Below are 19,022 nucleotides of genomic sequence, written 5' to 3'. Positions count from 1 at the left end.
TGATGATGATGATGATGATGTTGTTAGGGTGCTTGAACTAGGCTCCTGCACTTCAAGATGATGCACAATGCAACTCAATGAAACACAACTAGAGCCAGTCACTACGCTACTTCAACTGAACTTCTGCTACCAGCTACAGATGGCACTACTGCCACATGATGCACATCTTTCATGTTACAGCAGTGTTGCCACTACTTTTTATCCAACCCTTGTATTTAACACAACATCCATTGAAAAAAAAAACATTATAATTAATTTGTAGTCACAAATTAAAAGTGTTCAATAAATTTGATCATCAATTCAAACCCCATGTCTAGTCATGACAACATTTTGAGAAATGAGGTTTTCACTGGGAAGACATTAATTGTGTGTGGTATTCTGGATTGTGACACCATGTAATGCCGTAAGTGATTATCATCATTTTGGAGGAATCTAAGACCACAATCCAACCACATACTTTGTAGAATGTGAACTGGAACCATTAGATTCAAATATCATTCATATGAAAATGTCCTAATAAAGATAATACTAAAAAGATTCTGTTATATTTTGAAAAATGTGAACCTTTATTTACCATAACCTCTGCCTGATGCAACTTCAGTTGTTCATGTTGCAAGCATCTCTATAATATTATTATTTGCTTTCTGATGATCACAATAAAAGCTAAAAGTAATCCTCTTAGGGTAAAGTAAAAAAAGTAAAGCTATCCCTGTAACAGGCTGTAAAGGCCCATAGGGTTGTGAGACGTTAAGGGTCCCATTCTACATCTGCTCTCGAACTATTAATCCCTTTGAGCCTAAAATAAAGTAGAGATTTAAGTGGCAAAGTGCTGTGGCACATAACATTAAGGCTGGGGCCACACGAGCACACAAAATGCGTCCATTGTAACGAATGTCATGACGTCCGACGTAGAAATAAACAAGAGAGGCGAATGCTACGCTTTCTTCAGGCTCCATAGCAAACAAAAAACTATGCACCACACTCTGCAACTGTGTGGTGTCCTCAGCAATGTATGTACTTTGTGCGCTCGTGTGGCCCCAGCCTAAGTCAAACAGATCTCTGATTTCAAACTGAAACCAATGATATAGCTAAGAATAATTTACATAGATAACAGTACTAATCAAAGCCTGGGTGCTTTCAGAAACTCTGAAAAATATACATTTTTACTTTAAAATAATGAGAATTCAAATACCCTTGCATCAGCGACTTATAAGCTCTGAGAATCATGGCATCCATTTTAACCCTTAGTACACCACATCCAAACTGATCATGAGATAAAGCAGGTCACAGTCAGAGATCAGCTTGCTGTTAATGGATTAGTACAGCATTTCTGTCAACAGATAGTATCAAGCATCAGATAACCATGTCTACAGAAAATAAGGGGGTTTTTCAGATGGTCTCTATCTGCAGCTGTTTGAAGGTCACTTGAGGGAAGTATTACAGGTGTTTCTGCAAAATTGCATTTACCCCCAAGCAGCCTTGGCATTTCTGGCAGTGGTTCTACACCGGGGCTCGGAAGTCAAAAGGATAAACATAGTTTTCTGGCTTCAAGGGGTTAAAAACCATCCCAAGATCTTGGCCACAAAAATATATGAACACTCTTAAGCTAACCGAGATCCATCATAGGTCTGAAGAAGTAACATTACGCACCACAAAGATTATAGAGATATGTTTTGTGAATGATACTGCTGCAGGAGATTCTACATAGGAATGTTCAATCTGGAAAGTTTAACATTGCTTACATACAATAAACTTCTTCTTGCAACCAGAATTTGTGACATTATAAAATTAATGTTCCATCTTAAAATAATTCTGACAACTGCTCAATATAAAATGAGAACAAGGGACAAAGATTATAGATTGCTGTTACCATGGAATATCCAAAGAACACATACATTTAACATTGCACATCTCAGTCCTGCTGACATATGAATCCATGTTGACTTAGAAGACTTGAAGCAACAGCTTACACGAAGATCTAGATGCCCTCACTTGCGTCTTGTTGCCTGTATGGCTCGGCATATCTCAATCCAGGGATGTCCACTGCTATAGGAGGCACAGAAAATGCATACCTCTTGTGAAGCTGTGGCAGGAGGCCCTGGAGGATGAGGGGGATTATGAGGAGAAGGATTTGGTGATTTTGGTGACACTGATGAGGACAGGGTGGAGTGAAGCAGGGAGAGTCAATCGGCCAGTAACCCCTCTGATACGTTGAGGAGCTGTTCCTTGAGTGAACGAAATGATGGGCGGTCCTCAGGAGAATGACTCCAGCATTTCCTCATTACCTGAAATATGTATAGTGATATGTGTTACTCTGCTATGCAACAGAACTGGGAAAATCAGTTCAAAGATGCAACCTTCAGAGCAGTGTTCCTCTCAGTCTTTTTCCACATGTCAGCATAAGAACATAAGGTTTAATATCTCATGCCACACCAAAATATATGCTGTGAAGTACTACATACGTAATTAGGTATGAATATATAGAATATATTCATATTATTCTTCACAGGAATTTAATAAAAGGTCCAGACTGGGTCTGGGGCCCACCAAGAGTCTTATACACTGTGTGGGTTGCTTCTCCGGGGATAAAATGACAGAGCCATGAAGCTGAGATCTCACTGCCAACTAGTGCTGAGGTTATGAATGGTGGAGTCATATTTCCAGTCACTAAAGTGTCTTCACGATATGGGTAATTAATTAAATACACAAACTTACACAACATTTTATTCTAAGTAACTTCATGAGGTAGAGTCATTTATGAAAAACTAATCCTCACTGAGCCACTCAAGATATTCACAGTCTCATAATGGCCCTGAAACTTGATTATCATACTCACAAAAACCCATTACTGGAACTAATAAATCACAAGCCCAACACAAATATACTGAACAACGTGAGTGTATACATNGGAAAATCAGTTCAAAGATGCAACCTTCAGAGCAGTGTTCCTCTCAGTCTTTTTCCACATGTCAGCATAAGAACATAAGGTTTAATATCTCATGCCACACCAAAATATATGAGGAAGAGTCATTAATGAAAAACTAATCCTCACTGAGCCACTCAAGATATTCACAGTCTCATAATGGCCCTGAAACTTGATTATCATACTCACAAAAACCCATTACTGGAACTAATAAATCACAAGCCCAACACAAATATACTGAACAACGTGAGTGTATACATCTGATGATGGCTGTTTGAGGCTGAAACATGTAGTGTAAAGGAGAGCAAGATCAAGGACATATAATATACTGTTTGCACTTGGGATGGCATACATATCATTTATCCTGACTAAAGGTTTTCCTCACTCCTTCAAGGCAAATGCCAGGACACTACCTCAAATTAGGCCATGCCCACTTCCATCTGCTCCTTTTTAATTCATTATTCACAATCATCCTACTATCTGATGAAGTACAGTCTCATATACTGACAGTGTCATTAAATAAACCATAAAAAAAAATATGTTTCATATACCCAGAATTTGTCAACTATGGTAGGTGACCTTAGAAAGGAACTGCGGGTCAGTCAGAAGTACTTCCTTAAGGTCATGACATACACTGATCCAATTCTGCCTCTGTTTCTCAGTCAAAAGACAAGGCACAAATATAGTTCCAGTCTATTGGTTCTGAGGTTCTCATAACAGTGGCTATGAAGAGTTCTAATTTGTGGAACACAACACTGTGCTGCCCAATGAAAGTCAGCCAGCATTTTGGAGGAACATACTGCCTCTACTTTCAGAGTTCAAAAGCATGCCAAGCATGAAACCAGCTGCCTGCATCATGTTGTGTTCTAGCCTGGCTTATTCTTTAACCCTGATGATGGAGGCAGTATGTTCATCTTAAATGCTGGTTGACTTAATCCACTAGCCAATCTACATATGTTGAGACATCTGTTTATATGACTAGTTCCTGTAATTCATATCACATTTTCATCCATTCTGTGCATGGATAGATCCCTTATGTGTTCAGAATCTTAAGTCATTCCACTTCTGAATTCCAAAAACATTCATGTAATAGATTTCCATAACAGCTTTTTCTAGTTTGAAACAGAATCTGATGCACATAGACTGTTTTTTATAGCCTGCAATTTTTTTAAAAACAAAAATTACTGTCATCAAGATGCATGATATTACTTCACAATGTGTCCCATCTAAATGACATTCACTGTTTTGAAATAATGACAAATAATTCAGTAGATTGTATTCTACCATCACCCAGCACACAAACTCTGTACTAGTAACAGTAGTGCCATCATGCAGCAGATCTGTAAACTATTTAATCACATCATATACTAAGAAAATTAAGCTAAAATTGCAACAGTCATTCTATAAGGACACATAAATATAGAAACAGACAAGGGAAAGGAACAAATGGGATTTTTTATTGTGAAATATTGTTTACCTCATAAACTTCCTTGAAACAAGCTTTGGGCCTCTCAAGGATAATGCCTCTCTGAACCCTCTCCACAACCTCAGCATTCTTCAGTCTTCCATATGGCATCTTCCCACATGTGAACACCTCCCACATCAGGACACCTGAACACAACACTCCAGTCAGAGATATCCATCTAGCCTTTTGCTATACCTTAAGCTGACAGATGTGAGACTGGAGGTCTTCATGGTGGTGAATACAGAGAGTGCTGCTGTCTTCAGGAAACTGACACCACACAGTCAGGTAGAAGTTCTAGTGAGACTCCTCTAAACTGTTGGTGAACTTCAATTTGACTATATAGCATCACATCTCATGCATTCATAGTACATACATTACATTACACTCCATGAATCCAAAATTAATCAGTAGTCACACCAAGGCTATGCAGGAAGCTTTAAAAAGCACAGAACATATATGTATGGTTCAAATGAATCGCATAAAAATAGAAGATAGTCCCTTCAAACTGAAATACAATTAGGTTCACTTATAGGCAGAATCACAAAATTTCATGTACAAAGTGGTCAGCATCCTTGCTTCATATTCTGCAATTGAAACCTCATCCTGGGGAGCAGATATCATGCCTCAGGAGTTCTGTAGTTTTCCTCAGTCCTCACACACAAATTCCAGGTTAGTTCCTTAAATTAAGCCATGCCAAATTATTAACTTTTTGGACATTATGTCCATCATTCTGTTTTTGTTAAAAAAAATAACGTTTCAGAGACTGGACTCTGCCTTTGTCCTCAGGGGAAAAGCTTATACAGTAGGGCCCAATCAATAGAGCTAGTCCCTATCTCTGGACCACCATCACAAACTTTTGTATCCTACAGGCCACTTACACTTCCTTCCACTTTTTTTCCCATTCATTAGTCACTAATCATCCTGCCATTACTTAATACTTTGAGCTATTGACATTTTTTTCCTTGGCACTACAGCCCCAGTGGGCCTAGGCCTACCTCCATGAACTTCTCCGATCACTTCAGTTTTTTTTTCTAGATTTTAAGACATTCGGTAGGACTCCTTGGGCGGGTGATCAGCTCGTGGCAAGCTACTGACATTACTAAAGTGAAAAAATAAAGCTTAATAAAGCATCATGCCATGACGACATATGGGGATGTGGAATTCCAGGTTGTCATGTGATAGAGTGTGACTACAGATGGGTTTTGGACTGATGTCTGAATTTATTGGACTCTCTGATATCGTGCGTGTACAGTTCTCTCCCCTCTCACCCCACCTCCACACATATGCACCGAGAGAGAGAGAGTGGCTTTCAATGGTAGATGTTCCCCTTCCTCTGGGGTTCTGAACTATCCTTGGCCTCAGCTACCAGCTTCTCACAGTAAAAGCTCATGATAATGTGACTTCAGCAGATCTCTCTGTCACTCAAAAACCAATTACCTCATCTCAACTGTCTCTCTTTACTAACTGTCCTGCTTATAACATATCGGCATGGACCACACAGAAAACACCATTCTATCACTGCTGTGCAATTGTTTCCATGCATTATTGTTACTTAGCAACGGGTCTACATGCCACAATATATTCATCACCTCAGCACTAGATCAGCTTCACACCAAAGCCATTTTACCCCCAGAAGTGGCTGACAGAATTACTCCAAATATTGGACTGCCATAACAGGTATGAAGTTAGTTCTTCAGTTAAAGACCTCTGAGAAAACTGTCTCAGGACCTACTGGCCTTGGACAAGAAAGAGTGCAGGAAGGTGAAATGTAGAATTGTCCCTGTACCTAATTAGTTAAGCACTATGACACAAAGACATATGTGGGAGTGGAGGTATAGCTCCACCATGCTTGACCTCAGCACTAGATGGAGGGGAGTGGTCAGCTTCACTCCCCTGCTGCTTTACCACTGGTACCCATTGGAGAGGAGGCTGGGTGGGCCCTAGATCCAATCTGGATGCTGTGGAGAAAAGAGAAAGTCTTGCATTGCTGGGAATCGAACTAGGGCCATCCAGCCTGTAGCCTGTCACTATATTGACTGAGCTATCCCAATTCCTGTGAAGAATGGTGACGGGATTATTAACTGGCCAGCGTACACTGAGATGGCATCTGGATGATGGGTGATGCTACATGCAGGAGATGTCGACAGAAGGAAAAATCCTTCTACCACATACTTGGTCACTATCTGGCTCTCAGTGGGCATAGAATGAAGGTTTTCAGCTCTGCACAGCTGGAGCTGACACAACATAAGTAGGGCTTTAGTCAAACAGGTTCTGGCTCTAGCATTGAGGACAAGGGTCCATCAGAGAGTTCTAGTGAAGGCCGCACCATAGTTCAAGTGGTTAGTCGCTGGCTTCCCACTGCAGCGGCTTGGCTTCGATCCCAGGTCTGGTCAAGTGGGATTTGTGGTGGACAAAGTGGCACTGGGGTGGGTTTTCTCCGAGTACTTCGGTTTCCCCTGCTGATCTTCATTCCACCAAAATCTCCATCATCAGAATCACCTGGGGCAGGCTACAATAGCCCAATCAGTGGTCGCCATGCTGAGTGGACCCAGTGGGACTCCACCCCCCACTAAGCGAATTAAAAATAATTTTAAGAGTTCAAGTGAAAACGAGAACACACAATCAGCCCAATAGTGGTCTGAATGCTTGGGGTGGCTACAAGTTGTCCCCCATGCAAATACTCAGTACTCCATACCCCCAGGAAAAATGCCTCAGTACCCAATGAACAAGAGGATAGGAGGGTCCCAGAGCTAGTGTGTATGCTGATGAAAACGGAGAAATCTCTTAGCACTGCAAGAAGTTGATCCTTAATTGTTCGGCTGTCCAGCCCACAGCTTAATTGTATGGCAACTGAGTGAGCTGTCTCAGTGCAAAAGTGCTGTTAAATAAAACAGATGACAATTCAGATTGTCTAGTTGGAGGTCTATGACATTCAGTATGTGTGACTCAGAAAACCTAAGAGATAAGCTATCACACAAACTTTTAGATGGTAGTATGAAACATTTTCAAGGGCAGAAGTGAATTTCTGAATACAGATCTCCATACAATGCTTTCATATTAACTTCCAATATGAATGTACCCCTACAGCCAATGATATTTCAGATAAATTATCTTCATGCACAATTACCAGATCTGAGATAGATCAGTCAGTATAATGACTGGGCTACAGGCTGGATGACTAAGGAATTGGAGTTCATTTCCTGGGAGGGGCAAGAGATTTCTTCTTCTCCATAGTATCCAGAGTGGCTCTGGGGCCTGCCCAGCCTCCTATTCAATAGGCACTGGGACTCTTTCCCCAGGGATTCAGCAGCAGGGGTGTGAAGCTGAAGACTCGCCTCCATTTGCTGCCAAGGTTCAGAACGCATGGAACAATACTGCCACTCTCCCATGTATCTTCATGGCATGGTGCTTAATTAAGCACAGGGCCAACTTTGCTCTCTCTCTCTTTGGGGGGGGGGCACAAGTAATACTACAATTTATACTTCTTTTGGCTTATTTTGGACTTCACCCATCGTCCGGTATATAAAAAAGACAAAAATACCACAACGTTTCGGAGACTGGATCTGTCTCCATCTTCAGGTGTATAAGGAAGGTTTAACCTACTCAGTTGGGCCCCTTAGAAAGAGCTAGTCTCAATCACTGGACAAACCTTGATCTGTAGAAACAANACCATGGCGACTTCCGGGAATCAGACTAATCCCCGGAAGAAAACTTGCAGTAGTAGTGGAACCACTAATATTCATGAAATTATATTTTTTGGTTTGTTAACCTCTTCATTGATGAGGGGGATCCATATAGGAGAAATATCCAAACTAGGTTGGCTGATCGGATTGGATGAACATGCCATATGAGCTGATTCTTTGTATTTCCTGTATCTGCTGTTGCTTTCAATCTCCAAGATCCTAGCTTCATCCCAGCTTACCCTGTGACCTTCTTCATATGCATGCTGAGCCAACCTGGATTTCTCTAGAAGACCCTGCTTAAGATTGTGCTTGTGTTCACGGATTCGAAGGGGCCCAACTGAGTAGGTTAAACCTTCCTTATACACCTGAAGACGGAGACAGATCCAGTCTCCGAAACGTTGTGGTATTTTTGTCTTTTTTATATACCGGACGATGGGTGAAGTCCAAAATAAGCCAAAAGAAGTACAGTATGCACCATCGTCAGAATTCTTTCAAGTCTAACTACAATTTATATTTACCATATGCCCAAACATCAGACTTGGAAGAGAAACGTGTATAGTTTAGGACTTCAGGTGGAGCCCACTTGATAGGAAATTTTGTTCCTCCAGAACTTGTGTACTGGTCATCCAACACATACCTGCAACACACATCAGAGTGAACATGCCAATAGGACAGTACTGTCTTGCCTGTCCAGCCACTGCACTACTCAATGGGAAGGCAAGCAATTCTTGCACCATTTGAAAGCCAGTAGTTAAATTACTTCTTAACAGATGTCAGTAGCTGATTTTTCTATTTCAAGCCAACATTTTAGACAATATGACAAAAACAATTTTTCGTTGATATGTTAATTAACAAAAATGAAAAAAATAAATAAAATTTAAATGGCAGAAGTTTCTGCATCCTGAGCCATGCCAAAAACCCAGGAGTTATATTTCTCTGAACCCCTCCTTTCCTTTCCTATAAATCTCTTGTTCTCCCTTTCCCAACTTCTCCTCTCCTACCCAGTTTTCTTTTCTACCCCTTCCCTTTTGTTATGGGTCTTTCCCAGACACCTGCATTGAGAGGCTATTTGTGCCTTGGATTTCAGAACAGCAACACTGGATGCCATCTGGGGGGACGGCTGAAGTATATGTTTGAAGCCCAGTAGGTGAGCGGTGCCTGATGAACCAGGTTCCCTCCCACTTTGCTCAAAGTATTTCTCTATGCCTGATTATTATTCTCTTCACATGTACTTACTTTTGGTCTCAATCCCATATTATTCACTGCTTGTGTAACCAAAGAAACACTATGCCAAAATTGGTATTTACAGCTATACTTGGTTGCGCCATAGCTCAAGCGGTTAGTTGCTGGCTTCCCACCGCAGCGGCCCAGGTTCGATCCCGGGGTCTGGTCAAGTGGGATTTGTGGTGGACAAAGTGGTGCTGGGGCAGGTTCAGAGTACTTTGGTTTCCCCTGCCAATCTTCATTCCACCAATTGCTCCACAATCACCCTCACCTATCATCTGGGGCTGGTACAATAGGCCAGAAATGGCCGCAGTACAAGGGACTTAGTCCCACCTCACTGGCAATAAAAAAATAGAGCTATACTTACAAGACGGTTACTGTACTGCCTAATTTATCAGAGTTCATTAATTTCTTTTAACACATATTCAGAGGGTTCCACGGGAACTGTATTTACAGATTCGTTGGTATTATTTGTTCCACTTGGATGAGCCTATGTAGTGGACAGATGCGAAAGGGAGGTAGACAGAAAGTGGCAGTAAGTACTCTCCTATCCCACTCCCTACTTATTTTAACCTATCTAGGCATTATGACAGCAAGAGGGGCTGGTATATCTTTATAAAGGAGAATATCACTGTCTCCAATGCTGCTACACAACTGCCGGATGATAAAAAGCTGAAAACCTGAATATCTGCCACATAAATATGTCATGTCATGTTAGTTAAAAGGGGCACGCAGTAGCGTAGTTGGTTGAGGGGCTACGCTACAAGCCAGAAGGTCGCGGGTTCAAGTCCTGATGAGGTCACTGGATTTTTTTCAGTTGACCTAATCCTTCCAGCTACACTAGGCCCTGGGGTTTATTCAGCCTCTAACAGAAATGAGTACCAGGAATTAATTAAATCATTTTCCTGGGGAGTAAAGCGTGGCCAGCATGTAAGGCTGACAACCTTACCGCCATCTTTGAACAGACTGTCTAGATACTGTGGAAACCTCAACCTCTCACAAGCCTATGGGCCTTCATGGCCTGGGACAGGGATAGCTTTACTTTTTTTTTCTTTTTACATGTTAGTTAAAAACAAAACATTGCAGTATGTCATGCTACAGAACAGGTGAATGGCGCAGGTACTGTGACCCTGAGTTGCCTGAGTGACAATATGTTGTAAGTTTCACACTCCATAATTTAAAGATCTCTTTATGATAATTCCCCTTAATCAGGTTTGCGCTCCTTGCCATTTCTGCATGGAAGTTACCAATTTTGCACTTCCATATTAGTAACATATATCTTAGGAAAATATAATTATGAAGCTTAGAAAACATTTTCAGTGACATTACCATCTTCATTTTTCAGCATGTTATAATGTCACAATGGTACACAGAAATAGAATTGTATGAATTACACAGTCTCCATGAAAAAAAGATCTAAAATTGTGGGAAGTAAACAAACTACACAAAAGACAAATCTTATGACATTGCGCTTAGCTAGACGAGAGACAAGAGCCCACCACTGACCCTGGTCATGAAGGATTTGTATTATGTACATAAAACACACACTACCAATGCTATATAGTCTCAGTACTGAAAATGTAATTAAATAACCTCTTCCCCCCCCCACAAAAAAATACACAAATACATATAACATAAACTGTGACTTACCTTGCAAGCCCAAAATCAGCAACTTTCACAACATTTTCTGAGCCAACCAAGCAATTACGAGCAGCCAAATCTCGATGAATGTAATTGTGCCTCTCCAAGTATGCCATTCCTTTACAAATCTGTGGATGATATACGATTCAGGTATATCCACTGCTAATAATGGGCCCTCTGAATCCATCAGATAAACCAACTAAATCACTGAATGTACATGTGTATAAGTTCTGAGATTTCAAGTTGGTGATTGTTCAGATTGTGGTCTTCTGGGCTTTGAAACTGTGTAGTTTTGTATCTGGATACTGACATTTCACATGGATGTCTGTCTCCATATTTAGGTCTGAAGTGTATAGGTTGAGGAATCAACTCTGTAATATGGGCAGGCTGCAAGAAATCTCTGGCTCTGCTTCCTTAACCCCTTTCCATCTTCTGGGGCTCAGTGATCACATTCCTTGTAACCTGATATATAATGAAGCCATTTCATGAATCCATACATTTCAAATCTGAACCTCAAGACTGGCATCAGTTACCACTGCTGACACAAGGAGAACCAAAGCATGCACTTTATAGTCAATTAGACCATCACTGGAGGAAGTATTCAGGGCAGTTTCTTTTTGTGTACTAATCTAGTATTTAATGTTCTGGGTTTGACTCCAACTGTGAGCATTAATCTTAAAGTAATGAAAAGCAATTATCTGAAGACAGCAGTAGTCACAACTCCCACAGTGACCTACTGTATTTATCAAATATGTTTCAGACAATGAAAAAGTCTGACAAAATTTCTAACAAACAAACAAATATGAAGTTATGAAATGAGAACCACAGAAATTACACTTGCAACATCAAAATCCACACTGGAATATACGATAATTTCTGAATGAAAATGAATTTATGTGTTGTCTGGTATATACATTAACAGATGCTAATAGCCCATATCCAGATATTTTCATTACCGTCCCAGTACAGTTTTACCCACACAATCACACAGAAAACATCTGTATCCTTTAGCCATATCCATTTCTGTTTTAATTCAATGTCCCTTTTACCCAGAGCTTATCTGTGCCCTCTTCCTGTTTTCAAACTCTTTAAGCAACTCATTTTCTTCACTGATTCGTTGTCCCAATTATTTGTAGTGTTCTTAATATGCATCTCATTACCAAGATGTTCCCATTCATTCTTAACATAAATTTTACTCCATAGTTTAGAACATTTAACATTATATACACTTGAGTTTCTTCTTTATCATGTATTGGATATTTTCTCACCCTCCCAGTTTTAAGATAACAGTTCAGAGCAATTCTCAAACCTGCAGGTCTACATACATCCATCCAAAACCAAGCATAGCCTTTCCTGAAGTTGTCAGTATAGCTATAGGCCGGACAACCAAGGGGTTAGAATTTCAGTCCCGGTAGGGTCAAGAATTTTCTATCCTCTACGCTGTCCAGACCAGGTCTGGGGTCCACCCAGTCTCGTATCCAATGGGTGTCAGGGGCTCTTTTCCGGGCTCTTTCTCCAGCTACTGCCAAGGTGAAGCAAATGTGAATCTATACATCCATTCCCCCATACGCCTTCATGGCATAGTGCTCAATTATTTAAGCACAGGGACAACTTTACCTTTAACCTCTGACATGTACATTACACCAGTATGTCCCTCACCTGTATACACATGTCGAGAAGCATACCGACATTTACTCCTAGTGTAGCTTCATGACGACGAAGGTAGTTCAGTAAGGAACCATGGCGCATATATTCAGTCACAATATAGATAGGCCTGTGTTTACTGCAAACTCCATAGAGTTGGACTAGGTTCTGGTGCTGAAGTTTACTGTAATATTAAATATACAAAATCATATGTAACAGTGGTGGAAAAATGACAGCAGAGAAATGAACGCAACAAGATACACATATTTTTGACATTATACTTCTGCATTTCATTGCGGTCTTAATGAACGTATGATGATGATGATGATGATGATGATTTACTGCTAACAATGTTGTATTTTTACAGAAGAAAACTTTAGCGCTCTCTCTCTCTCTCTCTATATATATATATATAAACAAACTCCGTGGTTTTAGTCCACAAGTGAACTATACTGACCAAGTGACCGCTGCTTGGCAGTGAACTTAGTGCCAACTTTAGCACATAGTGTGTGTCGCGTGGTCAGCGCAACGAATCCCCACAGCCATTAATTTCGGTTTCCTAGCCCAGAGCCACTATTTCCTCGAAACAGCTCCTCAATTATCATCACGAGGCTGAGTGGACCCCATTCCATTATTTCTCAGAAAAGAATCTGGTAGTGCCGGGAATCAAACCCAGACCTCTAGATCTGTAGCCAGGAATTCTGACCACTAGACCACAGAGGCGGTATATATATATATATATATGAAATTTATCATTGTCATTAAGCAATTTCCGGGTACTACAGCACAGAAATGTTCAACATTACCATCCTACATGAATGTCAGTCATGCAGTATGTCGCCAATGAGTGATCAGTCTTTTGTTTTAGTATATTATGTCTATTCTGTGAATCTGTGAATATTAATAACATTTTGAGGTGGATAAGTGAAGTGAAGTATATAAAGGAGATGGGTTATGACTGACTGACTGTGCATGTTATCCATGAGAACTATTGTTAAATTTCCACTTTAGTGCATAATTTGTTAACATGTAGGCCTCTATAGGAATATAGGAAAAAGCAGGGAAGTTAGTACTATGAAAGCTTACATGACAAATGATGAGACTTCCCACTGAATTCTCCACAGGTTTTATGCTAATAGAAATATAATGATTTAATTAAAATGGTTGCCCATATTCACATTTAACTACGCCATGAAGATCACTGCTAAGTCAGAAGATATCCCGGACTATGTAAAAAGACTACAAAGTTCATACTATTACTGTTGTGTGTGTGTGTGTGTGTATACAGTTTATCTACTGTTGCTCAAAGGAAAAAAGTAAAGTAAGTAAAGGTTTCCCTGTAACAGGCCGTGGAGGCCCATGGGGTTGTGAGATGTCAAGACTCTCACATTTTCTAGAGAATTGGCTCGCAGATGGTGGTAAGGTTATCAGCCTTATATGCTGGCCGCCATTTACCCCCACAAATATTCCTGGTACTCATTTCTGTTAGAGGCTGAGTCGACCCCAGGGCCATAGTGCAGCTGGAGGGATTAGGTAAACTGAAAAAATCCACCTCATCAGGATTCAATCCTGCGAGCTTCTGGCTTATAGCATAGTGCCTCAACCAACTATGCTACCGTGTGCCCATACTGTTGCTCAAGCATAGGTAAATTTGGAACAAGAAAAAACCATGAATATTTCTTTCAGTAATCCCACATACAGTATATATATAAAAAAGACACTAACTCTTTTTGTCTGCTGCATATCTTAGAAATCATTCTATCCTGTTTACCCTTGATGTTTAGATTCTAGCTCAGTACATTTTGCAGCAGACTGTAGGGAATATTTTAACATACTGTTCAATGGTAGCAACAGAATGGAGCTTACGTCATAACTTTGGCTTCCTCTATGAAGTCATCTTCAGACATTGTGCCCTCCTTCATCATCTTCACTGCAACATCTATGGAGCCACGCCACTTGCCTCGTCGAACTACACCAAACTGACCTGAGCCCAGCTCTTCCAGTAACATAAGTTCTTGGGGATCTATTTCCCACTTGTCTGAAATACACAACAGTAATTAAAAGTTACACCTGGAACAAAAATTCATTTTAAGAGAAATACAGGATGTTCAATCAAGGAGGAAACTTTGCAACACCCTTGACCGGGCCCAATATTCCTCACAGATTGCTGCTGTGACTGCAACTGTAACGGCGCGCATATATCAGCGCTAATGACTCATTCTGCTATCAGCAGTTACAGTAGCAATGTTCGGCCGGGTCAGTGGTGTTGCGAAGTTTCCTCCTCCTCCTTCACATTGCAATGAATACCTAGACTTTCCCTATTTTATAAAAGCATAATGGTCACATTTTATTAAGACACTCCTCAGACTTTCCTGCAGATATAAGGAGTACTCTAAGTTTGAGAACTGCACAATGGGCACGTTTCATACGCATATACACATGAAATAAACTGAGCATTTGATTATCATTACCTTGAATGCAATATAACCAAAACCATTTTTGGGACAGAATAAGTTGAATCATCAGAGAAATGAACTATCTGAAGCTTTCTTTTCTGAATATGGTATGGATTCACAGAGCTACATTAAGATGGATGTCATGATTCAAACATCTTGTAAACAGGTGCAGCTGGGTTATTATAATTCTCATTATTTTATGGTAAGCATATTTGGAGTTTCTATAAACATGCAGGCCTTGACTGGTGCTGCCACCTATGATAATCTTAACTATATAACTAGTTCTGATTTGAAACTGAAGATGTGCCTGTCTTGTTATTGTGTACTGTGGGACTTAGCCACTATAAAAAACTACACTTCACATTAAGTTCCAAGGGCTTAAAAGAGTATCAACATAGTTAAATGAAAATCAACAGCAGCAAGCGTGAAAACCTCATGCCAAATGACAAGGCAGAAAGAAATTACCACAACCTATGCTGGTATATCATCCCCACAGATGACAAAACCATGGAAGAGGAAGATGAGGCTGAGACAAGCAGTACCTAACTGATAATTAGAGGATCTCCAGAAACATGCTCCCACATTCATCATAAACAAGTTAATTCAAGCAGATGGCAAGCACATTTTAATGCCAATCAAAAGGTATGGGTGAGTGGAAATCAAAAAGTTGCTAATGGATTTAAGTAGTATTTCTGGAGACCTGCATATGCCTACATGATACACAAGAGAGAAAAGAAAGTGTAACTAATTTATACATACCATGGCTAAGCCCTGCAGTTGCGGGTACGGGCCGATCACATGGGCTAGTCTTGAGTCGTGAAGCCAAACCTCCACTATTGTGTCTGTGGTAATTGACTAAATCTGGTATAGATCCACAACAGTGTTTCTCAGAAAGGAAAAATTCACCCCGGGAATTTTGTTTGATGTGATAATGCTTAACATGTGGATGAGGACTGAAAAGAAAAGAGCAAACTTTATGTAATCAAGCAATAGATGGAAACTGATCTCCATATTTTCTATGGATGATAAACTTGCCCTAGGCCATGCTATAACACCTTTAGACCTATTCTATGGCCATCACTTATTATACTGCATAGTTGCTTCCTGTTAATACTCGTACAGAGGGAAATAGAGATGAAATGAAACCATTTGACAAATGTACAGAAACATATAAAATATGAGCACTCTTTGTTGTGCAACAAATGTCTTGGTCACCCAACACGTGCTATAATTCTGAAACATCCAGTGATCTCTTGTGAGATCCTTCCACCTTAAGTATAGCTGGGACTGTGACACTCTGGTTTCTGAGGGACTTGGATATACCATGTTATATCCAGCTCCCTGGCAGCTGCTCATCCACGAACACTCCACATTCAGAGTAGAGCTTGACTACACTGAGATGGCATGTGCACNGAGGGACTTGGATATACCATGTTATATCCAGCTCCCTGGCAGCTGCATAGAATACAATTTTCATGTACAGGTGGAACAGATGAGTCAGTATTCTCTTACTGCAGATATGAGTGCTACACAGTTCAGTTTGCTGCTGGCAGCTCATTTCTGCATTGGAGTGGTTCATAGCGGGCTTACTCATTCCAATGTCCTGTTTCTGTTCACTTTTCTTCCTTTGTGCATGTTTGTGCCTGCACATAGTAATCAAGTTCTACATCAGCTGTGGTCATAGGCACAGCTCCAAGCATGTCCAGGTGTGACACAGTGGCAAAGGAGTCTAGGAACAGGAAAAGAGCACAAACTTTTAGCTTTGTCTTTGAAAGTGTACAAAATCATTCTTGTAAGTGGGGTGATACTTCCACACTGGTAAGAGAATTCTAGCTACTGCGGCACAAACAGTTTGTATATTCACAGTTTCACAGAAGTGAAATGTGGCTTCATCACTTGTTATGAAGTACCATATATATATGCCAAGTGTCTCAACTGCTTCCATTCAAGCAAACAAGAACCTTATTATCAAAGTATCCATCAATAATGCAACAATATAAAATACAATAGGAATATGTATCACACTAAAATTTATTTCAATACTTTTTGATGGTCAAATCATTACATGTCAACAGGACATTAAAAGCATATTCTATACATTAAAAGTGATTATCCAATTTCTAAAATGTCTCTAGTTGTATATTTCTTCTAGTCTATGACACGTTTTTGCTGCATATGGGCCTTCATCAGGTAGTTTTCGTTTCTTTGAGGGAGACCACTGCACTGTACACTTGTTCGCTGTGCTTCCATGCATGTCAATATTTAGATCTATTTCATGATCAGAATGCTGTTGTTGCACTTCTACTGTGGCTATCATAGTTTTTGTATGTCATACGTATCGCTAATGTGGTCTACCTGTGTACATGTAATGATCTGAACAACATCAAAAGAATTGAAATACATTTTTTGTGTGAAAAATATTCCTAATGTATTTTATATTGCTGCATTATTGACGGATACTTTGATAAGAAGGGTGATGCCTCAGTGCAACGGAATATCTTCAAAGAAGACAATCCTTTTCACCCGGCTTTCTTCAGAAATGGTTTGCACCAACTACAGTTGGAGGGAAATTTTCTTACAGAGGATTCTTCAAACGACAGTGGTTGAAATTTCTAGAAAAAAAAACGAGTTTCTTGATGTTTATCTGTTTCAGTTTTGAATGTTTCCCTGATTTGATTGAGCTGCTGCGGTTTTGTTGGAGGCTGGCCAGGGCTTTTACCTAAGGAGAAGCAACTTTTTTTTTTCTCACAAGGCTGTCACACCAGTATCTGCAAGACTCCATCAAATGCAAGTCATCTCTAAATACTGCTATGGACTATGCTGAACTGCATCACTGGTTCTTATTCATTAAACCAAAGACAGAACTGCAACAACTATAAAAGAAATTGCCATATTTGACTGAAAATTTGTTGTGTTTCTGTACACTAATGAAGTTGCTTCACTGTTATAACTGTTTCAGTGTTAACTGCAATCATCACATTTACTTTAAAAAACCTGTACAACCAGGCCCTACTGAAAATTCATTTTTCATCCCAATTAGACAGCCTGATGATGAACATGGAGTGATCAAGCTTACTATGATAGACTTCATCTCCATAAATATAGATCAAAAGAATAATTTCACTGTAAACTTTAGATACATTGAGAAAGAGTAGAGAACCTTCTCTAAAATATCTTATCTGAAATATGTGAAATGTTACCATTAATCATTTACTGTAGTATAAAAATGAAGTCAGGGTCCACACAAATATACCAAATATTGTAATAAGAATTAAAGAAGTTGTATGACTTGGTGGAGACTTGGTTTCTGGAAACTGAAGATGTAAGGAAGATGAGCTAGAAAATTTGTGTCATACTTGTGCATGGAGATGGAAGATGCTAACATATTATTTCAGACTACAGTGAAACTGTGTGTTGGAAAATGAATTTAAAATTAAAAAAAAAGGCTCAACTATCATAAAGAACTTATTTCTAGGAAGATTATTACATGTAACAATATCTTTTTCTTCAAAAACATATGAACTACATGTTTAAAACAAGAGGAAAACAGGGCAGTCATATTTATATATGGTGTAACCAAAAAATTTCCAGACTGAATTCTTTTCTTTACACTTTACTACATCTAGCAGCTATTCTATGAGGTTTCCTTCACAGTAATCAGCTCCTTCTGGCGATTCTGCTACTGTTGCAAGCATATGTAGAAGTCCTCTGCAAGAATAGTCTGCAGTTTTTCTTGATCATAATGATATCACCAAATCTTTCTGCAGTAATGAGCTGAGTCTTGGATAGAGAGAGAGAGAGAGAGAGAGAGAGATGGGGCTAGGTCTGGGGAGAACAGAGGGTGGAGGATAACGGTCATGTGATTTCTGGCCAGGAAAAGCACAGTGAGCACTGTGGTGGAGAAACTAATCAATCTCTGTTGCGCTCTGTATTTTCACAATGTTCTTGCCACATTTTTACAGATATCACAGAAGATCTGCATAGAA

At 39.9% G+C, this 19,022-nt stretch overlaps 1 protein-coding gene across 5 annotated transcripts in view; it reads right to left on the bottom strand.

The window, feature by feature from the left end:
• Nucleotides 1–19,022, bottom strand: part of LOC111869536 (tyrosine-protein kinase Btk29A) — a 197,835-nt gene that overhangs the window by 18,210 nt on the left and 160,603 nt on the right. For 3 of the 5 annotated variants that reach the window (XM_023861151.2, XM_023861150.2, XM_023861149.2), the window contains 7 exons: nucleotides 15,796–15,989; nucleotides 14,447–14,618; nucleotides 12,596–12,764; nucleotides 10,946–11,064; nucleotides 8,590–8,708; nucleotides 4,401–4,534; nucleotides 705–2,285 (listed from right to left, as the gene is read on the bottom strand). In XM_023861151.2, the coding sequence (XP_023716919.1) occupies nucleotides 2,184–2,285; nucleotides 4,401–4,534; nucleotides 8,590–8,708; nucleotides 10,946–11,064; nucleotides 12,596–12,764; nucleotides 14,447–14,618; nucleotides 15,796–15,989 (1,009 nt within the window). In that variant the 3' untranslated portion in view covers nucleotides 705–2,183. Of the gene's footprint in view, nucleotides 1–704; nucleotides 2,286–4,400; nucleotides 4,535–8,589; nucleotides 8,709–10,945; nucleotides 11,065–12,595; nucleotides 12,765–14,446; nucleotides 14,619–15,795; nucleotides 15,990–19,022 lie in introns of those variants that run through there. The other 2 variants (XR_002843682.2, XR_002843683.2) reach the window with 1 other exon arrangement.

This window comes from Cryptotermes secundus, unplaced genomic scaffold (genome assembly GCF_002891405.2).
Source record: "Cryptotermes secundus unplaced genomic scaffold, Csec_1.0 scaffold196, whole genome shotgun sequence".
In the NCBI taxonomy this organism is placed as follows: Eukaryota; Metazoa; Arthropoda; class Insecta; order Blattodea; family Kalotermitidae; genus Cryptotermes; species Cryptotermes secundus.
Note: the sequence above shows the minus strand (reverse complement) of the source record. Positions and strands in the feature narration are given on the sequence as shown.